The following is a 27,665-nucleotide window of genomic DNA, read 5'->3' as shown; positions in this document are numbered from 1 at the left end:
CTGAATGACAAAATAAAGATGTATTAAATGTCAAGACACGCACGCACACACACACATAATCTATTCTGCTGTGGAAAAGGGAGTGACAGCAGGGCTGTAATCGGTGGTACTGGAGTTAATGCGATCTTGCAGCTGCTGCGTTTTCTGCTTAATCATGGATTCGCTTCCTTTGACACATAAAACGTCATCTGCTTCATGTTCTGTAGATTTTAACCCCAAAAAAGTTCTAGCTCTAGCGGATCGAAAAGTTAATAAAAACTTAACGTGTTCCTACGGCCTTTCGCAAAAAGCTAAGGGTCATGTTTTACTTGCTTATTGCCCTATTTGGTTGTTAAATTAATACTAAAGAGGTGAAATATTTGCCCAGACAGTGTAAAGATGAATACAAATGACAAAATATTAAAGTAATACTGGGCCAGGTTTAGATTTCAGCGGACGGGTTATTCCAAAACAACAGTGATGGGTATTCCGCCTGCCAAAATATAAATTCCATGGGGAATAATGGGGTTTATATTTTGGAGAACAAGATATCCATCACCATTGTAAAGAAGTAACCCACCCGCCGAAATCTAAATCAGGCCTACTACCACAAAGTGTACCGTATCAACCCTCATAATGTGCCTTAATCTTGCTGCATAATTTAGTCAACTCTGTTGCATAATTTGGTAGCGCACAATTCCAGTGGCTCTGTTTATAATCTCTGGTTAAATCGGTTATCTGAACCGACATCTTTGATGTCATTAGCGATAGGAAGTAACTCCATGGATCGCATCATTAACGGCTGCGTTGGTTCACCACAGAGCCATGAGTCTTTCTTTTTTTAGGTGTCTCAAATTATTACGTATAACTCTGAATTTCTCCGAATTGATGCGTGATCCGCAGACACCGGAAGTTGGTAACAGTGAACAGGGATTTGCCTCTCTGTTTCCAACTTGTGCTGTCTAAAGTTCATGCATTAACTCAGAAAATGTCCGAGTTGCATGTATGATCTGTTAAGTAATGCCATTTCCGTGCTCTTGGCCTGATCCATTGCGCTGACCCTAAAAGTGTCTCTTCTCGGTGCTATGCAGTGCTTTCGAGGTACGAGGGGGGACATGACATTGGTGGGTTTGGCAACACGGGTGGCCATGATAGATTTAGGAAGTGCCTAGAAGTCACCAGGCCCACCTAGCTTAGTAAAGTGCGGATCTGGCATGGACTGGTGTGCCAAACAAGAAGAAACAACTTATATTACTAGGGGCTGTCGACTGGCATTAAAAAAAATCTGGGGTTAATGTTAGGAGTACTTGGGCCTCTCTACTACTTTGGACGCTAAGCCTAAGGATGCTGTGCTACATGAATAATCTGCTAGACATGTTGGTGGGCGGGAAGATGCGGTTTTGATTGGTATGCAATGTTTACCTTTTTGTTACTGTATATTTATGAAAAAAAATAAAGTTTGTTTAATAAAAAAATATCAAAATGCCCTGTTCAGCAAGGAAAGAGTCTTGATGGTCACTCTTTCTTAAACGCCCCACCTGGTCCTACCCCTCTGACAACCTCTCTAGTCAGAGTAATCCTTTATCCTTTTGCTGTTCTCATCCTATTCTTTTGTTTCCCCTGTTGCAGCGATCTAAGTACGATATGCAGGTGATTGACACTCTAAGGTGACTTGTAGATTACAGGAGCTCTACTTCCTTATTTGACTTGCCCTTCTAATAGTGGTTGTGGAGTTCTTTAGTACACAGAAAAAACACATTTACTTGATGCAGAACCTTGCTAATAAATTGATCATTTTGAGATTGGAAAACTTGAAACATCAATTAAGAGGTTAGAATCCAGTACTCGTGCCTTCATTATAGACTTGAAGGGGTAGGTTACTGGCGACCTTAAATTGGCTGAAGTCTGTCTAAGGTGGCACAGTGTGCGAAAAACAATGGCGCAGTGGGGGAATAACAATGGATTTTATGTACAGTTTGTATTGACAACAAAAACAAATTTAAACGTATGTACAGATAGTTCTGTTTATTGTAAGTAAAGCATAATGGTTTCCCATCCAGTATGGTGATACAATCATTGAAGTTTACACATTTAATGTTAGTTATTTTGATGACATCTAAGAAATCTGTAAATATTGCATAAATTGTTTGCAATTGTACTTTCTTAGAAGAGATGAAAAGGCAAATAATCGGATAAACAATGCAAATTGCTGGTCAATTCCATTTTGGAGAACTACAGCCAACACGTGCCTCATCAAGAAAACTTTTTCTATTCGGTAAAAGGTAGAGAGGTGCATTTATCAATAATCGCTGTGACACGCTGCATGACAGGTAGAGGGCAGAAATGCGCAGTTTTTTGTATAATACTGCGTATTCCTGCCTTTTCCAAGCACTGATGCACCATGTGCTTCCTAGTGCCAAAGCAGCCACTCTGGCACCATGGTGTAAGGGTAGCAGCATTGTAAGCAGGATTGTTTTTGACCTCCATGGAAAGGCTGGTGGTAAGGGGGGTTATAATCAGCCAGGTGGAGCTGAGTACAACTCAGAATGCTGTCATGCTGTCGGGAACTATGTTCCTGGTGGGGAACGGCGGTCCTGTAATTGAGCGGTCAGACCTCCTGGGGTGCGGTGGTCTGACCGCCAACGCAACAGTGGCGGTTTTTGGACCACCACACTTGTAATGAGGCCCTAAGCCATAGGAATTGCTGTTTTCATGTGCAGATGCATTGTCAATGAATGCCAAGTCAGCATTGGTACTGCCTAATGAGACGGAAAAGTCCTCTACACAGTGAGTGCCCAACTGTACTGATGTCTCGATCCATATTGCTGATTTTTGGTGTCATATGCAAACATGGATCATACATGTGCACCATGACATAGGCCTGTCTCACGGATTGCCTACTTGTTGGACAGGGAGGGGCACCTAAAGAGCTACCCTCATACTAGTGGAAGGCTGCTGTCTTCACCAGGAGCCAATCAGCACAAGTACAGTGGAGACAGCATGTCCTGTAGTGATCAGTAGGTATGAACAGGTCCTGTGCAACCTGAGCCACTAGAGTGAGGCCTACCGGCTCACTCATTTTAAAAGTTCGGTTGCTGTGTACATTGGTTCTGTGTGAAGTGCCGCACAGCACAGGAGTGATGTATTTGCTCTGGGTGTTTGTGTGCCTGGGAAGGGTACAAAACAGGGATACTGCGCAGTGCATGCATGTTAAATTCCTGCGCTGGATGTATGTGCCTATGAGTGGTACCGTACATGAAGGATGTAGTGCTGTGCAGTGCATGCATGTTAAATGCATGTGCTGGATGTATGTGTACTTATGAGTGATGCAATACATGAAGGGTGCACTGCACTGCATGCATATTAAATGCATGTGCCAGATGTATGTGTACCTATAAGTGTTAAACCACATGAAGGATACAGTGCTGTGTGTGCATGTTAAATGTAGGTCCTGGGTGTATGTGTGCCTATAAGTGGTATAGTACATGGAGAACACAGTACTGTGCAAAGTGTATCGGATATATGCACTGGGTCTATGTGTGCCTGTGGATGGTACAATATATGCAGGGCTCTAGGATCCATTTAGGGAGACCCAATCCTGCATTGTGAAACATGTAGAGAAAGGAAAGAAATCCACTCAGACAGATTGGTACATTGCTACAGGAGCCCAAGCGCTGGAAGAAATGGTGGCCCTGTATGCCATAGCGGGTCCCTGGGAGCATCAAGAACTGCGACCTGATCTGCCACCTTTTGCTGGAGACTTGAGGATGCTACAGAACCACCTGCGCACCATTGTCCAGGTGATGGACCCAAGACAGAATCATGGCAGCCACCCCCAACAGTTTGAGAAATTGGACAATTACCCTGCAAAAAGGAGTCACAGAGAGCTTCCAGTCTGAGTGCAGCCTTCTGTGCTACATGCAACTGACTCAACTGAACTCAACTACAACCACTGTGAACACTCACAGACGGAATGCACTCAGGAACTCCAGGCGCTTCACGCCTGCTGATATGGGTAAGACTGGTTTCGTACCTTTTGGCCCTGGAGGAACTTGTTGCATAGTTAACGCTGTTGAGCTGGAACACTATTGACTTTAAATTAGTCAATGTGGGCTTTTGAAGCTCAGACTACTAGTGGGGAATCCCATGGATGTTACCAACAGTGAATGGGGAATAACAACTATTGCTAACGCTAGGCGAGAGTTGGACAGGGAATCACTATAAACACACTTAGAGCCCCAACCTCAAGGGGAGACTTTGTAAATTGCTAGTGAATGCATTCTACCTTTGTGCTAGTAGGGCTGATAAGTGAGCCCATGTTGACTAATCTATATTCCCCTCTTCCTCGACTGAGGGAGTCTTGGACTGCTTGGACCATGCTATTCTGAGAGTCAAGTGCACAAGGGGTCCTTGGCCCAGTTGTTCAGGACATCAGGAGTAAAAGGCTTCAACCACCATGGTTGGGCCCAGTAGCCCATGTGTGTCCCTTTGTCTGCTGAAAGGAGTTCTGACAATTGGCGGCAATCGGTGGAGCACCTAATGTTTAGAAGCCTGGATACAGGTGTGACATTGGCCAATTCCAATTTGTACCAGTAGTACAATAAGTCCAGTTTATTCTACACACAAAAGAGACACACATAGACAATGGAAAACACAGGGTTGGGAATTGACCTCAGCACCATGTCCATAGATCAGATGAAGGATGTTTGTAGAAAAAGAGGGTTCATAGGTCCTTGCTAATTTCATTAGAGACCAGTTTGAGATACTAGGTGAAAGGGATGAGATTGTAGATGACACTGGGAAGGGAGCCATGGTAGGAACCCAGGAAGACAGTGCTGTGGTCTCAGGCTTTAGAATCCCCTTAGGACAGATCTATCCAAGACACATGCCACGTGTGTCCCCAATGCATTTTCCAAAGTTTCACCAAGACACTCACCACCTTTAGTTTCTAGAATACCTTAGGTACATACACCACCTCAAATTTCTGGGGAACCACTGTCACCAATTCCAGGAGTAAAGCCCTTGGGAGGGTTGAGCCCAGCAGAGACCCTGAGCTTGTTGTAGGTATTTCATAAAGCTAAGGCTGAAGGAGATGAGAAAGTGAGAGAGTTCGAGAGAGAGAAGCAAGGACTAGCTCACCGGTAACAAGAGGAGAGGAGGTGGGAGGACTGGGTCAGAGAAGAAAAATTGCAAGAGACAGAGGATAAACAGACCGTAAGGGAGGAGAAACAGAGAGAGAGAGGGAGGAAAAACAGAAGGAAAAGGAAAGAAAGCTGGAAAGGTAAAGGATAGCCTTTGGGACAGACAAAGTTAGGATGGCCACAATGATAACTCTATCTGGGATAAGTCCCTGTTCATCTAATTCAGGCTAGATTGTGGCAAAGTTTCCAAAAGATCTTGTGCATGTGAAAGGTCAGAATAATTTGGAATGGTTTATGAACAATGAAGTTGCTTGTAAAGTGCAGGCCTTAAATGAGGTGTCTTATGCAGCTGCAAAATGGGGTGCATGCCATTGGAAGGGACAGTCATCACTGGGAGAATGCCTGTGGCACACTAGATGGTCTATGAGTGAATAAAGGAAGATCTGATTAGGCAGTTTGTGCTGAAACCAGCTCAGTGCCTTCAGAGATTCTGTGACTGCAAGAGTGAGGATGTGTTTTGTTTGAAACTTGGATTAACTGTGTATTACATAATTGGAATGAATGGGTAAGAAGGATGGAAGCCAAGGTCTTTCAGAACCTTAATGTGGTGATGGTGTCACAGAGATTCTAGGAGGAGCATCCTACCCCACTTAGGCATTACCTGTCTGATTTGACAGAGAGGAATCCACAGTAACTTTCAGTGTTGGCTGGCAGGTGGTTAGCTAACAGGGTTCACAAAGGTCTAGAGCAGCATGATTCCAAGCCAGATAGGGAGAAGAACTCTCCACTGACTGGTTCTAAGCCAGAGAGTAAGGGCCAGGGTAATTCTCATAGGACTGGAGTAGAACCCAGGAAACATGGGAATGGCAAACCTGTGTCAAGGTAGGAGCATCATGAAAAGGAAGGACAGGAAAATTCTTCACATGTCACAAGGCAGGAAGCCTTAAGAGAGATTGTCAGGCAAATGATCCTGACCAAGCAACATCTGTGGTAGCCAGTATGTTACACTTGATTGAAGGGGCCCAACAGGGCCCAGTTGCACTGAACCTAGTAGCATTGCACATTCTGGAGAGGGACCCAGATGTTCTGAAGCACATGCATCTTAATATGATGGGATTTGTGCAGTTAGTTAATATCAATGGGAGGAAAGTGCCAGCCCTGAGTGATTCTGGAGCCTTCTGTACTATTATTGAGAGGACGTACCTTAAGCCTGGGGAGATACTGCCTGGGACCATGGATACAGGTTTGATAAACAGTGGAAAGGACATTGAGTATCCGTTTGCCACAGTTGAGATTGAGCTCAAGGACAGGGCGGCCATAATCAATGTTGGAGTAAAGAAAAGCAAGTTGCTGGATGTCTCTTCAATAATGATTTTATAATACTTGGCATGGTGCCAGGGCCTGTAGCCTTAATGTTTTAACCAGAACACAGGCTGCACATCAGTGTTCAAGTGGGACTGGGATCATTCTGGATTTGCAGGGACCAGGATAAGGTAGTCTCCAGGAAAGGGAAGACTCTGGGAAGGCAATGTCTGTGGAGGTCATAATCTCTGCTCCAGAGGGAGGATGAGGCTCCTGAAGCAGACCAGTTGCTGGAGTTTGGATCACTCCCAGAGTTGCAGAGTTTGTTAGCTGTTGGAAAGATTTCCGTAAGGCACAGGGGGAGTGCTTTATGCTTGTGGGACTTCAGAAGGAAGCCCAAGAACAGGTCACCAAAGGAGTGGTCAAAAAAACTGAGGGGCATATTTATATTCTGGGCTGAATTTAGGTCAATTTTTTTTTTTGGTCAATTCGGCGCAAACCTAACTCCATATTTATATTTTGATGTTAGACACGTCTAACGTCAACATATAGGAGTTTGCACCATTTTTTGAATGCGTGCACCTACCTTGCGCCAATGTGATGCATGGTAGTCGTTCATATGTAAAAAATGGTGCTATCCCCATAGCCCCATGTTTATCCCCGTGCTAAAATGACACACGGGTGGGAGGAGGAGCTAAATAATGGTGCAAAGCTTCCTTTACACAATTATTTAACGCCTTGGTCAGACAAGGCGTTAGGGGACCTGGGGACCTATTTCCATGGTTAAACACCATAGAATGGGATCATAGGTGCCCTACCCAAGCCCCAGGAACTGCCCCACCCACACCAGGGGGACACTAGAGGATGGGGGACCCCACCCCAGGTCAGTAGGGTAAGAATTGGTAATTATTTTAACAATTTCCTTCAAGTGCCATCGAGGGCCCTAACTTGGGGCCCCCTGCATGGCACAGGGTGCAATGGCCATGCCCAGGGGACACTTGTCCCCTGTGCTGGCCACTGGGGTGGTGGGCATGACTCCTGTCTTTCCTAAGACAGGAGTTATGTTTTTGGTGGTTGTGCGCCAGGAAATGGCACTAGTCTGGTTAGAGGCATTTTTTTTTGTTTTGCCTCTAACCAGGCTAATGTCATTTTCTGACACACAACCCCCTCCTTCCCTACCTCCACCCCCACCCGGCTAGTGTCTTTCTTAAAGATGCTAGCCCAAGTTTAGCACCATTCAATAAATACGGCGCCCGGCTGGCATTGTTAAATGACGCAAGCCAGCGCTAACATTTTTGCCGCAAAACTGTGTTGGTGCAGTTTGGCGGTAAAAAGCATAAAACTTGCCCTACTTTGGCTGGGAGGATGGCCTACTTTATATTGAGCTGGTATACCTTGAGCCAGAAACTAGCAAGAGGCTAGTGGTTCCATTAGTACACAGGAACTTCCTGTTGTCACTGGCCCATGAACTGCCATTTGCAGGACATTTAGGGATTAGAAAATCCCAGGGCCCTCTGTTTTACTGGCCAGGAATGCGCAGCGGCACAGAGAGGTTCTGTAGAACCTGTCCCACTTGCCAGATGAGTGGTAAGACAGGAGGGAGGACTGAGGTACTGTTAGTGCCTCTACCTCTTGTAAGTGTTCCATTTTGAGCGGATGGTAATAGACATTGTTGATCCAATCGACCCCCCGCCCTTGCAGTCAGGCAACATATATATCTTGCTTGTGGTGGATCACACCACCAGGTACCTTAAAGCTATAGCTCTGAGGAGCATGATTGCATGAGTGATAGGGAGAGCTCTCCTGGGGATTCTTTTTAGGGTCAGATTTCCAAGCCCAGTAATTTCTGACTGAAGAACCAACTTAATATCTTCTCACATGAGAGAGCTATGGGAGCAAGCTGGTGTGACATACCACTTCTCCACAGCATGCCACCCATAAACCAATAGTGTGGTGGAGCAGTTTAACAAGACGCTGACGAGCATGATGTGGTTCTTTTAATGCTATTTTTGCCTACCAAAACATTCTACTGGAGGGGGTAGGGTTCACTCCCTTTGAGCTTCTGTAGTAGCGGAGAAAATGTAGAGATGTGTTGGGATGGTTTGCCAACCTCCTCTCCTTGATTCCGGGGTTGACACCTGTCTGTGTGCATGACAATGACACGGGTGACAGTCTGACAGTAAAGGACAGGATGTACAGAACGTCTGGTTGGGTTTTGAGATGCATTGGCGCAGAAGTTGCCAAAATGTTGGACCTGTGGGCCATTAAGAGATCTCGTAGTCCTTGGTCTAGTCCTGTGGTTCTAGTACCAAAGCAAAGGTCTACTGACTTGCCAGTCAGTGTGGACTACCAGTCCCTCAATTAGATAACCAGAAAAACATATGCCCATCTATTTCCAAGAGCGGATGAGCTTGTGGATCGGTTAGGTGCTTGAGGGCCTTAGATCTGGCCAGCAGATATTGGCAGATTGCTTTGCCACTATATGCCAAGGAGAAGACTCCATTCAATAGACCAGAGGGGCTTCATCAGTTCAGGGTGATGCCCTTTGGGTTGAAGAATGCTCTTGCCCCTTTTCAGAGCCTAGTGCACCATGTTCTCAAGGTGGTGGAAGAGTTCTGTAGGTCTTACCTGGATGACACTGCGGTATTCAGCCCTTCATGGCAGGGTCACCTGAACACCTAGGACAGGTGTTTGATCAGCAACAGCAGGCAAAACTGACCAACCAAACTCACCGCAAGTATGGACAGCGCATGCAGTGATGACAGTTGTCATTTCTGTTACCAGGTGAAAAAGACATACTCCACCAGGAGTTCACTTTGTTGCTAGTTGGGAATACTGAACATGTAGTGAAAAAAATGGAATTTCACTCCAGGAGTACATATTCTTTGGCAGTACCATAATTCAAACTAGGTGCTTTTAATGGTTGGTAGAAATTCACCATTGGCTGATGTGTTCTGTAGAAAAAGAAGCTCATTGGTCCTGGTTGGGACGTGCCAATCCTAGCTAAGACATTTTCAACAAACTCACTCTCCTGCAGCTGCACATTCAGTCACCGTGCTGTCTCAGGAACTCTGCAATCAACTGAGCGAATGTAAAAAAAAAAAAAAAAAAAAGCATATATGCACCTTTTAGCAGTTGTCCTTCAGAGCACTAAAGAAGAATTAAGGCTGACAACAAATAACTGCAGATCTAGTTTCACTCTCGATTCTTGGCCCAGAATAAATCTAGAGGCAACGTGAGGGGCAGTTGCAACTATGGTTCAAAATATCTTGAACGCCTGTTTATGTTCAGGGGAAGAGTCATAATCCTTCAAAAAGACTCCTATCTTGAAGAAACCCAAACTGATTCTTATAGTCCTTGCTAACCGCAGGCCCATCTACTCTTTGCCCTATCTGCCTATACTATTGTAGTTGGCAGCTACCATGCAGCTTCACAGTTTCATTGCAAAGAGACACTTTCTAACTCACTCCAGTCAGGTGTTCAACGAGGTGTGAATAAATCCATTTAGCCTCAAACAATGAGCTCCGGATGGTGGCGAATGCAGAGGATATAGCTGCCATCACCATGGTGGCTGTTTCCACGGTATTCAGCACTATGGAGGACGCCATTGTGTTATGATTCTTGAGAGAGGGAGGATGCAGCAGTGCTGTCTTTCAATAGATTACTTACTTTTTGGCCAGCCGTTCTCAGCAAGTGAGGATTAGCCCGTGTTAGGCTGAGCTGCGTTCACCGCCATAAGGAATTCCACAAGGCAAAGTGTTTAATATCAAGACATATCAGCTCTGGAATTCCCTACATCTGAACCATGGGGCAAAGACACACCTATTTTGCTTTCTACTGACAGTTGAAGACATAGCCATTCGTAGGATAAGGGATAAGTTCTGATATATCTTCATTCATTCACTGGTTTTGGATGATTTAGTACAGTGCAACCTTTCTCCTGCCATGTGCTTTACAAATAAAATAAATAAATGCCAGGAGTCGAGATCACAGTTTTACTTCCCTCTATGCTGGAAGGCAGTCTTTCCCTGCCAATAAATTTGTTTAATTGACAAGGGATCAAGGAATATTGCTTGTAGTTCAGTTTGCAACCACAAGATCCTAGGAGATTGCATAATCCCAATGTGTCTGTTGAAAGGATGATAGATAAACCACTCATTGTCCAGACTGAGGTTGAAATGTATGTCTTCTTGAACACTCCCTACCAACAAAGTAGGACATTTCAAAGTAGGATTTTTTTTGCTGACTTGTTCCTGAATGGTAGAGGTCTAAACTGGATTTTTCCATTTAGATAGACCCCAGAGTGGAAGAAATGCACACGAACGTGAGCATCCCCATGTTTATTGTCAGCGTGATATCTCCTTGGGATATCCTCTGCCTTCATTGCTGTAGGGATTCAGTCTGGGATCAACTCATGTGTACACCAACTTGTGGTTGTTTATTGGCTAGACGGCACCAATGAAATTCACTTCTCAGAATAAAAAGATGAAATTTGTTGCCTCCTCTCCATGTCTGACATCCGATTCACTGCTCCCTTAAAGCTACGCAGCTATAATTGGGGCCAGTGGATCAAGGGAGGAGTCAGAAAATTAAAATACCCCCACTTAAAAATACCTATAATCAGACTAAGAGTGCAACGCGAACAAATGTGACCCTCCTTCAAAGAGTTCCTTTCACCCTCCTTCTATCCATCCATCCATCGAACTGTTAACATCTTCACTTTGCCATCTACCCACATATGGCTCCATCCATCCATATTTTCACCCAACAATATTTATGTATGCATCTGTCATTTAACCATCCATCCATTCAGTCTTCTCCATCAAACCTTTCTTGGATACTTCCATCCAATCACACTATCACCTGTCAGTCCTTTCACTCCTCCATCCATCCTTTCACCTTTTCATCTGTCCATTCTTTTACACTTCCATCAGTCATTCTTTCTCCCTTTTATTCTTCCTTTCACCTTTCCTGCATCTTTCCTTTCATGTTTCTGTCCTTCCTCTCAGATTTTCTTTCTCCCGTGGTTCTTTCTATTCCGTTTCTATCTACGCATCTTTTCTTTCTCATCCTTAATTTTTTTCTTTCATATCTTTCTCATGCTCATTGTTTTCCTAATTTTGATTCCTTTATGTTTTGCCTTCTCTGCGAATGCCATGTGAAAGCCCCCAGTCCTTTTATGGTTTTTCCTAGCAGTGTTATTTGTAGCATTTTGTCTGCAGGCCTACAGATATGAGAGGTCCATAAACAATGAATTAATGCTTATGTGGACCCAGTTCACCAGCTTGGGGGGCTCACTGGCAGCCCCCGCTTAAGCTGCTAATGTGGGGGGCCCCTACGCCACTGCAGTGGATCATATGCTGGTGGACAGCCTGCAGTAACTGGCTTGTGCTGCACGTGAGAGATACTAGAAACTGGTATAACAGATACTAGGACACTTACTGGATTATCAGAAAACACTGAAGAAGCTGAGGTTTCTTGCCATGTTTAGAGCGCTTCCGCGTGTCCTCCTTTGCTTCCTCAAAATGAGTAGTGAGTATCATCAGGAGGCAGATGTCTGACCTCAGAGATGTGCTTCTGACCCCACAACTGTGTTCTGTCAGTGTGTATCTACCCCTACTGACCAACTTGTTCATTATTTATAGCTTTTCAGGGGCTGTGATCACACATATAGTTATCTTGAGGCAAAGACCACCACATACTTCTGCCTTAAATACAAGCCTACTTATTTTTTTTCAAGTGTCAAATCATTCCTTGTTCATATTTGTTTCACCTCTTATTTTGCAATACCCTCTTTTGCGCTGTAAGGCCTCCCTCTCCCCCTTCTGGTTTTGTCATTCAAGTCAAAGATTGCCCAGAAGTGCTAGAAGTTCTCTAAGAGTTTAAGGTGCCAGGAGCAGTTTCCCCCACCCCTGAGGTCCAAAAACGGAACTGCGTCCTTGATTCCCTGGAAGAACAGCTATTGTTTCTTCAGATGTGTGGTTTTCGGGGGAAGAGGAAGGTAAGGACCATGATAAACAGGCATAGTCCTGCAAGGGCTGCATACGACACCTTTTGACAGGACACTGCGACCAGACTCTTGTTGAAAACAAACAAAGATAAAGCTGATATGTTTGTTTTTTGTAAAAGGACGTGCTCCTTCTTTGATTGTCAAGTTTGTGTATGTGTATGAGTAAATCTGAAAATAAATCAATTATTGCATTTATGAAGGGCTGCACGGGTGGATGAATTGGTAGGCGACTCAGAGCATGGTTGGATGAATGGGTGAGTGACAGCACGGATGGATAAATGTGATTGCATGGATAGAGGACTGACTGAGTGCATGCATGGATGGCCTGATGAAAGAGTATTAAATAAGTAGTGATGAATAAGGGCGTGTGGAGGAATTAACTCATATCAATTAAGAGAGACAGAGAGGAAAAGGAATGCCTAGAAACCCGAAGAGAAAATCCAGAAGTGATTTAATTTTCCCCTACAAGTTCTACAACAAAACATGCACTGGCTTGAATATAAACACTGGCAAAGCTGATGGATCTTGCCTTTTTAATGCTGGTGCAGAGCTTTGGCTTTACCATTGCTTGATGGTTTCAGCATAGTTTATGGCCAAAACTATTCTAAATAGACACCCATGAGTGTGCAGCTTTTCGGATGCATATCTTGGAATGGGTAAAAAATATAATTCCAAGATGGCCACCCTACGTGAGCATGCTTACATATGTATAGAAAACCATCTTTTTAAGTATAACACAAATATTTCCGAGATAGAGTTGGTTCGATGCACAACGTTCATCTTTGAGTCCAATGCTCTTTAATATATATTAAACACCACTGGCTGCCATAGTTAGAGTTAGGGGCTTTGACGGTGTTTCTTAGCCAAAGATACTCACCTAGTTGTATCAATTGTGGGCAATGTTGAAACCACGGGACGTGATCCTGTGGAGTGTATGTTGGCAGGTGCGTTTTGGATACAAAAGCATTGTTTGAAACTGAACGGCTACATGACCGAGGTGATTTTGTTTGGGAGGGCAACGCCTATCTGGTCAAATAATTAGTGGCCCCCTCATTTGACTCTGCTTCCATTCCTAAGAAGGCAGCCAGAGCCCTAGGAATTATCGTGGATAATATGCTTTCTATGAAAGCTCAGGTAACCTCTGTCTGTGGAATTTGTTTTCCACCCTGTGCCATTTACGCAGGATTTTAGCTGGCTACCAGTTCAACTTCGAAAAACCATTATCCAGGCACTTAGCATGAGTCGCCTGGACTATGGGAATGCTCCGTATGTGGACATGGCAGACTTTATTTCCTCAAACCGGGGAACTACTCAGTATATACGGCCAGTCTAATCTGCGATTTGTCCAGCACATCACCTCTTCACCTTTATCCAAGGTCTTAAACTCTCTGCCCTGGCTGCTGGTTCCCAGGCGGGCTATTTTTAAGCTGCTCTGCCTTCGAGCTCTTTATGCTGCAGGCCGCGCAAGAGTTCATTTTTACAACCCGCCTCTTAGATCAGCCAAACAGGCCACCATCCTTACAAGGTGCACTTATTGCGCCCGAATATGCGGCCGCTCATTCACGCATCTTGCTCGTGCCGCATCCTCTGGAATGCCCATCCGCTGAACCTGCAGCTTACTTTGTGCCTCCTGCAATCTAGCAAGCTTTTCTAAACCTGGGTCTTGTAGCACGAACTGTTCTTAGCGTCTCACTAAGGTCTTCCTGACTCCTTTCAGACAATATTCTGTTACTCTGCACTTTGACCATTCCTGACCTCACAAGGATATGGTTTTGGGTAAAGTTGGCGCGTTACAAACCTTACTAACATAATACGCATGCAATGCATGCACGCAGATGTGTACTCGTGCATGACAGCCATCTTCAAATGATTGTATAAAATAGCTTATTATTTATTTACCATTTCAAGATGGCAGATGGCCTGCTTTGATCAGTGAATATAATATGCATAGGATGCAGCGAAACAGGGACAAGCGACTGGCCCACTGGCAGTATGCAAATGCCAGTCCTGCACAGAAACAATACATGAAATATAAATAAATAAATATGGCGACTAGAGTGTGTCCCTCAGGAGACCTCACCAGGAGAGCACTAACCGCTGGACTGTCACAAAAATAGGATTCGTTGGAGCTTGTCAGTAAACAAAATGCAGCAGAAGTACAGCACAGAGAGGCTGTTTATGTTGGAAGCTGTAAGGTAGCAGACCTTCGAAAACAAATGCAAACAAAGCTTAAAAGCCTACTACCTGTATGACAAGCAGTGGCAAAGCCACTAGGTCTTGCCTTTCAAGCGTGGAGAGCCCAGCTACTATTTTTGCTAATGCTTGTTTGTAAATCGTTTTTTAAATACGTTAAAGAAAAACATAAAAGTATTTGAGGAAAAATAAACAGCTATTAAAGTATCATAAACAATACACTTAGCTCAAAAATGCAATCTTGATAAATTACATAGTTTATTTTTCAAATATCTTAACAAAGGAATATCTGGTCAGAATGTAAAAAGAATAAAGAAGTTAAAAACATGCTTGCCCACACCTAATTTACTTTCTTAAGACTCCGATCTGAAATATGCTCCACCCTATTAGTCTTCTGCAGTTGCCCAAGAGCGGATTTGTGAGCCTGCGAAAGAAGAGGCATCTCCTTGTCAGTCATGCTAGTTACATCTGCTGCTTTAAACGCTACCTGAGTAAGTGCAGTGACTGGCCCCTCTTCTATCGCCATAAAAGCTTTTTTTGTGCCAAAGCGAGCAACAGGTAGTTCCAAGAGGACATGGAGCGGATTAGGGTCTAGAGGGTGGTGGTTAGTGTAGGGTCTTACTAAAGTGCAGCACAGGGTCCATGGTTATACAGCACAAGGCCCAAGGCGGAGGGATGAGTGCAGAGTCCAGGACAGCAGTACAGTGTCAATGGCGCTTACATGGTATAGGGTCTTGGAGGAGATCAGTGTAGGGTCTAGGAGCACAGGGTCTGGCCAGAACACAGCAGGGTCTAGGGAGAGTAGCAGATGGTCTGGGGAGTGAGCTGCCTTGGAGAGAAGCCTAGGGGCATATTTGTACTCTGTTTGAGCCAGATTTGTGTCATTTTTATTACGCAAATCCAACGCAAACTTAACTCCATATTTATATTTTGGTGCTAGACATGTCTAGCGCCAAAATATTGGAGTTAAAGTCATTTTTTGCCTGCGGAAAACTACCTTTCGTCAATGGGATGCAAGGTAGGTGTTCTCAGGCAAAAAATGACTCAAAGGCTCTAGCGCCTTATCTATCCCCCCATGCAAAAATCACACACAGGAGGAGGGGGTCAAAAAATGGTGCAAAGCTTTCTTTGGACCATTTTTCAACACTGCGTCAGGGGAGGCGTTAGGGGACCTGTGGGCTTATTTCCATGGTGGAACACCATGGAATAAGCCCACAGGTGCCCTCCCCAGGCCCCAGGGACACCCCAACCCACACCAGAGGGACAGCGAAGGATGGGGGACCCCATCCCAGGTAAGTATAGGTAAGTACAGTTTTTTTTTTAAGTGCCATTGGGGGCCCTAAAATGCCCCCCCTACATGGCACTGGGTGCAATGGCCATTCCAAGGAGACCTGGGTCCCCTGTGCTGACCATTGGGGTGGTGGGCATGACTCCTGTCGTTTCTAAGACAGGAGTCATGGGGTATGGATGGTTTTGCATCAGAAAATGACTCTAAGCAGGTTAGAGTCATTTTTTTTATTTAACCTGCCGAACGTCATTTTTTGGTACAAAGCCCCTTTCTTCCATACCGCCAGCCTCACTCGACTAGCATCATTTCTGTTTTACACTACCCTACCCTTTGCACCAGCTTGCACCATTCCATAAATATGGTGCCCGGCTGGTGCACAGAAATGGTGCAAGCCGGTGCTAAACTTTTTGGTGCAAAACTGCGTTAGTGCAGTTTTGCACCAAAAAGTATAAATCAGGGCTCTAGTTATCAGACACAGCAATGCAATTCTTTCTTTTTCGTGATATAGTACAGCAAGGCAGCACAAAGGGCAAGCCTATCTACCTCAGAGACAAAGTACAACTTGGCCAATAGCAGGGGCTTAGCTGTCAATAGTGCAGCAGGTACAATGTCACTGGGCCCAGGGATGTGAAAGTCACTATTGCCCTAAGTTATGGTTGTATTTTAGCTGTGGCCCTGGGGGCCCAGTTCCCTTGCTTGCATGAGGACCCCTGATACCTTTGATAGAGGAGCACCCTGGCCAGAATTTTGGGTAGGCTGTTCAGCACTACAGTAAGGGCCTAACTCAGAGATGCTTTTTAATTTTCCGAACCATTGGTTAACCCCTGTTAACGCATGGGTCGGAATTACGAGTTTGAAGGTATTTAATGCATGCAATATTTACCGGATGTATTAAATAAGTCAACCTTTGTTATATTTCGCCAGGTCAAACCTGATGGAAGTTAACAGGGGAAAACTTACGGCATTTACCATATCATACTGATTTTGGTATGTTAAATACCAAAGTCTGCAGGTTATTCCCCATAAAGCTATAATAAGTGTTATTTATCGCACCCGATAAATAACGTACCCTGTGGCATCGTTATTTATCAAGGGTGATAAATAGTGCCTCTGCTTGTAATGAGGCCTAATATTGGATGAAAAAGGTGGTGGTGCAGTTATTAAAAAGAGTAGGGCTAAAAAAGTGTAACTAAGGTCCCTTTATGAAAGGTGTGGCTTACATAACTAAAGAAGTGACCTAATACAAGTGGACTAGGATCCTATGTTTGATGGATTCATAAATGCAGCCCCTTTACTGACATATTAATTTACATCAGTTGGAGGTTATAGTGCACTAGTGCTATCAACAGGTCAATAAGCTCCTATTGTACCAGTTACCAATACTTCTTTCAGAGTTCTGGGGTTAGGAAACTCAAGACCAAGAAATTGTTGTTTGGTGACCCCAGGCCCAGATACAGCAATGGAAGATTAAAAGAACTGGTCTCCATGTTGGGCCAGTTAGGATTCTTCTGGGACTATGGGAAATGTATGTTGTGAATGTGTGTTAGTATGTTGTATGGATATGAGTGAGAGACAGCAGATAAAGAGTGGGGGGTTATTTTGTGATTGTATTTATTTATTGTCTTGTTTTGATGTGATTTCTGTGCTATTTAAAAGATATTCTATGTCATTTTCGCAACAGGACAAAGAGGTACCATTTGGATTTATTTTTTTTTATATGAAAAATAACTACGGAAAATGTGATGCAATCTGTGTATAAAAGTATTAAATGTACATGATCAAATGTAATTTAAAAATAATGTAATAAAAATTTGAAATATGATTTTGGGTCAGTGAGTATGTTGGATTAATTCCTGTACCTAATTATTATTGTATAAGGATTTATGGAGCGCAACAGCTACTCAATGAGTGTCCCGGCGCTGGCAGGAGATCTGATCCCATAAAAACACGTGGTTCTAAAACAGCAGACTCAAAGATCCAGGTTTTTGGGAGTGCCTTGAAGGCCTAGACATCCTCTGTGGCACAGAACTGTTGTGGGAGGGCATTCCAACCATTTGCAGTCAGGTAGGAGTAGGAATTGCTACTCCATTTTTTCTTCCTGAATTCAGCAATCACCACTAACAAGGAACTGGAGAACCAGAGAATCTTAGAAGGTTGATAACGTATGAATCTTTCAGACATATACTGAGGGCCGGTGTGGTAGAAGGCTCTATTTTTCTAGACGACGCCTTGGAATCTTACACGGTCCTTAATAGGCTGTCAGTGTAGTTCTTTCAGGAATGGTTAGATGTGGACTCTCCTAGGGAGTCACAACAGAATCCTAGCAATGGCATTCTGGACCAGCTCCAATCTCTGCAGCAGATAGGCCAGTAGGCCCCAATGAAGCGAGATGGCACAGTCAAGTCTTGAGATGATCAGGGCCTGGATCACTGTTTTTTGCTGCGGAAGAGGAAATAGGTAGAGGCATTTTTTTAGCAATTTTAGGAGACCAAAAGAAGGAACCTACTACACCAGTCATCTGGGGTGCAAAGGATGCAGCGTTATTAAATTTAACCCCCAGATTGCGCACCATACCTGCAGGGGCAGGTAGCAGCGGGACATCATTTGGCCAGATGTCATTGTCCCAGATGGGCAATGGGATCCCAAAGAGCAGGATTTCTGTTTTGCTGGTATTGCATTGAAGGCAACTATCACACATACATTTGAACAATGCAGACAAGCAGGCCTTAAAATTGCTCAATGCTTTGGTGGTATTTTTATCCATGGTAAGAAGCAGCTACGTATCATCAGCGCAGGATGCTATTTGCACTACATACAGTTTTATTAAGGTTGCCAATTGGGTCATATATTAATTGAATGTAATAGAGATAGGTCTTGCTGGAACATTCATTTATAATTGATGAATTAATATATATATCGTATACTTCAAAGGCAAGTATTTGATATGGAAATGTGTGTATTTTCCAAAAGCATAAGCTAATCTCATGTTTGGAGACAAATGGCTGAATTTCGAAAATATATTTAAAGCTGACACTTGAGTGATAAATCCTGAGGCGTTGTGGAGACTTATTACTAAAGTTATAACCATGGTGCCAACGGCGCTGCAGCTATGGCTGTCATGAATTGCCATGTAGAGGTATTTCAAAGCAAAAACGCCTCTCACAAAACTGCTGGTATTCTTACCTGACTCACTGAGGTAATCACTGCTGGTAATCTCGCATGGGGTGGCCACTAATGTATTTGTGTCTGATGTGGTCACTATTACTGCACTAATATTAGTAGCTCTGTGTGATTTTAATGGATCATAAGTAGCTCTTATTACAGAAAAGGTTGGTGACCCCTGCTCTCCGTTGAGGCGTAGATTCATTACCCATGACGTCCTTGATAGGAGTCAGCATCTCTTGAAATTATGCTTCCTGCGAATATCTTCCGTTTGGGACAGTTTGCTGAACTTCAATTGTAGCATCCATTAGTTGCTTCTTTGTAACTTGTTTGTTTAATGCAGAAGAAACAGCATCTGCAATCATGGTCTGTAGGCTTGTTCTGGAAATGGAGATCATTTCACGCCCATCAGGCTCTATTTCAATAAGCTGCAGCATCTGGGAGCATTTGTGAGGCTGCTGACTTCTTGCAGTGACTCCACCACCTCACAATAGCAGTGGATACTGTTTCATAGTGTTGCTGAAGCATACATGTAAACATTTTAGAACATGAAAGTGGTAGATTTTGAAAATAAATAGGGTAATGTATTTCCCCCATTGACTTCTACTGATCTAGAGGGAATTTCAGGTGGAAGACAGCGAAAATGAAGCCATTTTTCGCTTACAAAATTGAGAGTCTCCCGTCTGAGTCAGGTGTTTTGGCATTAATGCTGTAGTAACTGACTCTCGTCTTGCGAGAACTTGTGTCAGACTACAGCAACCACTGGTGCAACCATGCAAGCCTTCCCTTCTCTCACGTGTGCCTCAATAAGAGAGCAGAGAACAACTTGCCATACCCCACAAAATAAAGGAGATGAACATGGCACAACCGTCTGCCACAAAACCCCATGCCCCAACAAGCAGCTTAACTGGGAGAAGCTAACCGTATTGCTGCACTTGTAATCTCATACTTGCTCTGGCAAAGCTTGTACCCACCAAGTAAGAAGATACTATGCTTTAGTTAAAGAAAAATCTTACTATTCTCTTGTCTAGGATACACTGTCTTGTCAGAGACAGAAGCCAGCAGCATGTAGGTAAAGGAAAATGGGAGGATATAATGAAGGGGTGGATCATCATAGCAGAAACAAAATACATTTTCAGGAATGTTTTGTTGTGTGAAAGCTTGAAGAGGGTAACTATTGAGGGGGAAGGGCCACCTCATGTTGTGAGGTCTCGGAACCCAACCAATCGGTAATGCTCTGCATTTAAATACTGGCTGCCGCCGGAGCATTTGCAATATGCTTGAGGATTCTCATTCACTATATTTTGACCTTGTCAAGTCACAATATTATTAATATTAGTAGTATTAATATTATTATTATTACAAAACCCTCAGGGCCTGGTTATGCACTTTATAATGTATTTAGTAGTACTACAGTAATACTACAAAACTTACTACATAGTGCTTTTCACAAATTGCACTTTTGTAGTAACTTACACTTTTGAGTAAATTTACTACTTTTGAGTAGTCACAAACTGCACTTAACTTACACTTTCCCCTACCTCCATTGTTTTTGTGGGGGATATTGCAGTACTAGTGGTTGACCATGTGTAGTGTTGGACATACTACAAAAGTGTAACTTCAAAAGTGCAGTGTGTAAATACGGAAAAGTAGTAAACTTAATCAAAAGTGGAAATGTACTCAAAAGTGGAAACATACGAAAATCTGTAGGTCACCTTTGTGAATCAGGCCCGTAGAGCACATTTTAGGATGGAAGACAGCAATGTAAAAGAAATGTAGCATATAGCATGTGTCTGCTTGACGGCTAGACAAAAAAACACTTATACTCACTCTGTTCATTTTAATGACAAAGCACGGTTTTCCATCTTGGAAGCCATAGTTTTTATCCTCCTCTCCGGAACATTCTCCAAGCAATTCTGTAGTAAACTGACAGGCACGCATGGTTTTACTGCCAGGAGTAGACAGGAGAGCTTTGATGTTGTCGTGTGACGTACAGTTCACGTTCTGGACAGCTTGCACCGTTGAGTTGTAGGCTACAATGAAACAATAGTCAATACATACATTTGCATAGGGTAGGTAGGTTTCCTTTCCAAGTGCATTATTTTCATTGCTTTTTCTGAGAAGAGGGCATCCAGAGTTTTGATGTGTGCACCCACGCCCTGTGTTTTACCCCATCCACATTACAAGACTATGTTTCAGCCAGTGATGGTTTTCAACCAAATTCACTGAGCATGATGGGACTTGTCAGAAGTGAAACTATGCGCCATGGCACGCTATTGACCCAAAACCAGTACTGGCTGAAGGTCATTCACATGGCAGTCCCAGCTGACAACTACATCTTGCCCCCTCACTCCTCTTGACGCTCCGCCCCACACGGGAGGAGACATACAGAGGACACTGCTAGAGGAAACTTATATAAGGGACACTGTTAGAGGGGAAATGCTAGGGCACTACTGAAGGAAGGTCTCACAGAGACCACTGCATCAAGAGGTTTATTCCAAGGGAACTGCTGGTGGAAACTCATACTGAAGTACCTGTGTGAAGGGTATGGCTTAGGTAGGGCAGCGAGGACACAAAGGCCCATATTTATACTTTTTTAGCGCCGCATTTGAGCCGCTTTTTAACGCGAAAAGCGGCGCAAACTAACAAAACACAATTGTATTTTGTAAGTTTGCGCCAATTTTGCGTCAAACAATGACTCAAATGCGGCGCTAAAAAAGTATGAATACGAGCCAAATGGCGCAAGCCGGGTTTGGTGCAGGCAGTCATGTGTGCATTAAGAGCAGCGGTCCACGGGATGCAGGGAGAATAGTGTGCAGGCAGCGCAGCAGATGAGAAGGCTCAGTACAAGGTGCTTCATGCTGCGGGGTGGGGGGGGGGATGTACAGTGCAAGCAAGCCAAAGTCATGGTAAGAACAAAAGGGAACCAAACGTAAATGCAAGACTAATGCCAGAGAGGGTATGGTGCAGGCAGGAAGGTATGCAGAATGCAGGCAGGAGGGGTCAGGGCCAAGTAAACGAAGGCCAGTATACTGAGTTACGGATGTTTCCTTGAGGTAAAAGCCGTTTTTTGTCACAGAAATGCCACCACTGCATCTCGGCTTGTAGGAAGTTGGCTCTGTATGTGCTATTTCAAAGTAAGGAATAGCATGCACAGAGTCCAAGGGTTCCCCTTAGAGGTAAAATAGTGGTAAAAAGAGATAATACTAATGCTCTATTTTGTGGTAGTGTGGTCGAGCAGTAGGCTTATCCAAGGAGTAGTGTTAAGCATTTGTTGTACATACACATAGACAATAAATGAGGTACACACACTCAGAGACAAATCCAGCCAATAGGTTTTGTATAGAAAAATATATTTTCTTAGTTTATTTTAAGAACCACAGGTTCAAATTTAACATGTAATATCTTGTTTGAAAGGTATTGCAGGTAAGTACATTAGGAACTTTGAATCATTTCAATTGCATGTATACTTTTCAAGTTATTCACAAATAGCTATTTAAAAAGTGGACACAGTGCAATTTTCACAGTTCCTGGGGGAGGTAAGTTTTTGTTAGTTTTACCAGGTAAGTAAGACACTTACAGGGTTCAGTTCTTGGTCCAAGGTAGCCCACCGTTGGGGGTTCAGAGCAACCCCAAAGTTACCACACCAGCAGCTCAGGGCCGGTCAGGTGCAGAGTTCAAAGTGGTGCCCAAAACGCATAGGCTTCAATGGAGAGAAGGGGGTGCCCCGGTTCCAGTCTGCCAGCAGGTAAGTACCCGCGTCTTCGGAGGGCAGACCAGGGGGGTTTTGTAGGGCACCGGGGGGGACACAAGTCCACACAGAAATTTCACCCTCAGCGGCGCGGGGGCGGCCGGGTGCAGTGTTAGAACAAGCGTCGGGTTCGCAATGGAAGTCAATGAGAGATCAAGGGATCTCTTCAGTGCTGCAGGCAGGCAAGGGGGGGCTTCCTCAGGGAAACCTCCACTTGGGCAAGGGAGAGGGACTCCTGGGGGTCACTTCTGCAGTGAAAGTCCGGTCCTTCAGGTCCTGGGGGCTGCGGGTGCAGGGTCTTTTCCAGGCGTCGGGACTTAGGTTTCAGAGAGTCGCGATCAGGGGAAGCCTCGGGATTCCCTCTGCAGGCGGCGCTGTGGGGGCTCAGGGGGGACAGGTTTTGGTACTCACAGTCGTAGAGTAGTCCAGGGGTCCTCCCTGAGGTGTTGGTTCTCCACCAGCCGAGTCGGGGTCGCCGGGTGCAGTGTTGCAAGTCTCACGCTTCTTGCGGGGAGATTGCAGGGTTCTTTAAAGCTGCTCCTTTGGGTAAAGTTGCAGTCTTTTTGGAGCAGGTCCGCTGTCCTCGGGAGTTTCTTGTCGTCGTCGAAGCAGGGCAGTCCTCAGAGGATTCAGAGGTCGCTGGTCCCTTTGGAAGGCGTCGCTGGAGCAGAGTTCTTTGGAAGGCAGGAGACAGGCCGGTGAGTTTCTGGAGCCAAGGCAGTTGTTGTCTTCTGGTCTTCCTCTGCAGGGGTTTTCAGCTAGGCAGTCCTTCTTCTTGTTGTTGCAGGAATCTAATTTTCTAGGTTTCAGGGTAGCCCTTAAATACTAAATTTAAGGGCGTGTTTAGGTCTGGGGGGTTAGTAGCCAATGGCTACTAGCCCTGAGGGTGGGTACACCCTCTTTGTGCCTCCTCCCAAGGGGAGGGGGTCACAGTCCTAACCCTATTGGGGGAATCCTCCATCTGCAAGATGGAGGATTTCTAAAAGTTAGAGTCACCTCAGCTCAGGACACCTTAGGGGCTGTCCTGACTGGCCAGTGACTCCTCCTTGTTATTCTCATTATTTTCTCCGGCCTTGCCGCCAAAAGTGTGGGCCGGGGCCGGAGGGGGCGGGCAACTCCACTAGCTGGAGTGTCCTGCGGTGCTGTGACAAAGGGGTGAGCCTTTGAGGCTCACCGCCAGGTGTTACAGCTCCTGCCTGGGGGAGGTGTTAGCATCTCCACCCAGTGCAGGCTTTGTTACTGGCCTCAGAGTGACAAAGGCACTCTCCCCATGGGGCCAGCAACATGTCTCTAGTGTGGCAGGCTGCTGGAACTAGTCAGCCTACACAGACAGTCGGTTAAGTTTCAGGGGGCACCTCTAAGGTGCCCTCTGGGGTGTATTTTGCAATAAAATGTACACTGGCATCAGTGTGCATTTATTGTGCTGAGAAGTTTGATACCAAACTTCCCAGTTTTCAGTGTAGCCATTATGGTGCTGTGGAGTTCGTGTTTGACAAACTCCCAGACCATATACTCTTATGGCTACCCTGCACTTACAATGTCTAAGGTTTTGTTTAGACACTGTAGGGGTACCATGCTCATGCACTGGTACCCTCACCTATGGTATAGTGCACCCTGCCTTAGGGCTGTAAGGCCTGCTAGAGGGGTGACTGACCTATACTTGCATAGGCAGTGAGAGGCTGGCATGGCACCCTGAGGGGAGTGCCATGTCGACTTACTCGTTTTGTTCTCACTAGCACACACAAGCTGGCAAGCAGTGTGTCTGTGCTGAGTGAGAGGTCTCCAGGGTGGCATAAGACATGCTGCAGCCCTTAGAGACCTTCCTTGGCATCAGGGCCCTTGGTACTAGAAGTACCAGTTACAAGGGACTTATCTGGATGCCAGGGTCTGCCAATTGTGGATACAAAAGTACAGGTTAGGGAAAGAACACTGGTGCTGGGGCCTGGTTAGCAGGCCTCAGCACACTTTCAATTGTAAACATAGCATCAGCAAAGGCAAAAAGTCAGGGGGCAACCATGCCAAGGAGGCATTTCCTTACACGGCTGCATAGCCTTTCTTTGCCTATCTCGAACAAAGGGGGGACTAAAACACGTGCTCACTATCCCAGGAACTGTATTACTATAAGAGAGCACTTAACTAACAGCCCCTTTGCCACTGTGCCCAGGTCCCTATGCGCCACGGGTGCTGAGGCAAAGCGTTTCCTCGTTAGCATGGGCCCGCACCCCCATGAAAACGAGAGAGCACCCCATTGACATCTGTATTCCAGAAGGGCTCAGCAATCATTCTCGGCTCTTTCTGTCTGCCGCTTCTGGAACACAGATATCACGGGGGAGCAAAAAGGGCAAACCCTTGTGCCCCCAGTGCGCTTTTGAGAATAAGCCCCTTGTTGTGCAGTGTGACTTATTTCCTTTCTTTGTCAGCCCCACACACCAGCAGGTTATACCATGAATCTTTATTCTCTCCCTGATCCACTTCGTTCCCACCTTTGACAACACACGCTCTTTCCCACTACTAACCTCAGTTCTAAAGGTTCTAAAACACAGCAACGAGCAGCAGGAACAGTGCATTACAGGTTGGCCCTTAACCAGCCTTGTGAACCCCCACCAGGACAATTATTGCTCCCCCTCCCAACTGCATCGATTGAGAAGGGCACTGCACCAAAACAATGTAAATAGCAAATAACAACACCTGCAAATGCGCCCCATCCACGACCCAACTGATCTTTAGCACCATCTCACCCATTCCAGGCCTAAAAAAACTGCCATGCAACACTATAACCTGCCACCAGTATTGGAACAAGTAGTCTGTACCAGCTTGAGATGTAAAGCAACTAACTCTCCACAACCCGAAGCCTACATCAGCAGTGTCACTAACACTACTGGACCGCACTGCTGCCTTTGAAAATATTAGCCACAACACATAATAACCTACTACATCTCCTAAAGATGGAAACTGCAAAACCAGGAACGACATTTAGGGTTCCGCAGAGGAAGCAGTTGCCCATGGCTTGTCCCTGGTGACCCGGAGCGCTGCCTCTGCGGCCCCTGGCAGCAGAGGACACAAAAACAGAGCCAAGAACAGAAAGTAAACATGGCCATCAAGAGCACTGCTTGCTTTCCCCAGCCCCCTCCAGGAAACAGGACAATAGCCGTTCTGTTTTGCGAAATAGGCACATTCAGCGGGGCCTTACGCAATCTTTAAAAATGTAAAAATGTTGCTGTCATGGAACCTGAAACAATGTACACAGCTCGCCCTGCTGGTTCAGGAAAGGACTGCACTTTAATTTAATACATAAACCATAAATTATGCGCTCTCAGTACTTAATAGAAAACCAACACATCATTGCAGTCACACACTGGCTTTTAACTTTTGCATTAGGCATTTACCCTTTTTATTGAATGTATTTGTTCTTAATGTGATAAACACATTTAAATAACTTTCCTGTGATGTTTCATTATTGCGAATAGATAAAAATAATGTGTACAGAATCCTCCCCTGTATGCCTCATAACGCCTTGTTTTTTTAATGTGCATCTCTCTGAGGTATTTCTATTTATATATTGCCTGAGAGCCATGCTAGTGCAACCACTGAATCGGGACCATTTGTTGTCTAGATATTATTAGCTCTCATTGTTCTCTATTTTTGGACCGTACATGCCCTCTGAAGGAAGTCATTCATCATATTTACGCAATGAAAAGATATAGATGTACTGATCTCCTGGAATATTATGACGCCTTAGTTAAAATACAGGTGGTATCTATAAAATATTTTTTTCTGTGCTAATAACTAATATTCATATACTAATTATTCACTTATCGGGTATATTAATGTCAATTATTTTACGCCATCATGGTCAAAGATCATATGACATAATTTCCTGGTTGATTAAGGGTCAAGGCTCATAAGATGTCACTGTCTGTAATGACACTGAGGTCAAAGGGTGTGGAATATGACTTGTGCTACTGCTGGCATTTTGGTGAATGGACTACTTACTATGCCTCATCTTCAAGTGGGAGTGCTCCTTTCTCACATACAGCACATATATAGTGCCCCTGCTCACCTATCTAACAGATTTTGTGTGATGCCACAAAAGGGTGAATCATCTCTTCCATGACTATATAGGCGTGCACTGGCAAATATCAATTGTTTGCTCGTTCCTACATTCTATGCTATGAACACAATACCCACACTTTTTATTCAATTTTTAAAGCTCAAAAACATCAAAACAACTCTGCTTTAATGGGGGTTTGTTAATAAATAACATCAATAAACACACTCTGAGATTTTGTTAATCCTTGAGATCAAAAAGTCGTCCCACCACCAAGATCAATCAGTTAGACTGTTTTTGCGTATAGATTTTTATTTTCATTTATACAACATCAGGATTCAGTAATGACAAATCGACATAGCAATGAGGCAATGACATTCTATGGTTTTACATTCATTGTCAATGTGCCGTCCTCCATCCCTCAGTTCCCATGCAGGTCCAATCCCAGCATAAATATACCTGATGCTTGCCATTCAGTGAACTTGAAAGAACAGTGCCTCCCACTCACCCAACCTCCATTGATGGAGGGTGACATCCCACCCAAACCTCCTCCCATTTGTGGGGAGCTCAATCGATACTCAACATAGATCATGGTGGACGCGCATCAGGTGGTCCAATAAGTCAGTTGGCCCTCAGCTTGACCCTATGGGACTCGTGCATTTGGCATTTTTCCTCATTCGCCCATCCAGCCACATCCTTCTTCAAGTCAGTAGGTTTGGGGGTAGATGGTGACAGCCAGTAAATAGCTATTCTACACTTAGCCAGTGTAAGCCTCAGCAGTAGGAATCGCC

General features: G+C 44.6%; 1 protein-coding gene across 1 annotated transcript in view; it reads right to left on the bottom strand.

The window, feature by feature from the left end:
- ATP4B (ATPase H+/K+ transporting subunit beta) overlaps nt 1-27,665 on the bottom strand; it is a 124,110-nt gene that overhangs the window by 40,961 nt on the left and 55,484 nt on the right. Inside the window, exons 4-5 of the mRNA XM_069203492.1 lie at nt 25,758-25,910; nt 20,906-21,108 (exon numbers count right to left, since the gene is read on the bottom strand). Of these exons, the coding sequence (XP_069059593.1) occupies nt 20,906-21,108; nt 25,758-25,910 (356 nt within the window). The remainder of the gene's footprint in view (nt 1-20,905; nt 21,109-25,757; nt 25,911-27,665) is intronic.

The sequence above is a fragment of the Pleurodeles waltl genome, chromosome 8 (genome assembly GCF_031143425.1).
Source record: "Pleurodeles waltl isolate 20211129_DDA chromosome 8, aPleWal1.hap1.20221129, whole genome shotgun sequence".
NCBI lineage: Eukaryota > Metazoa > Chordata > Amphibia > Caudata > Salamandridae > Pleurodeles > Pleurodeles waltl.
This window is presented reverse-complemented; position numbering and strand designations above follow the sequence as displayed.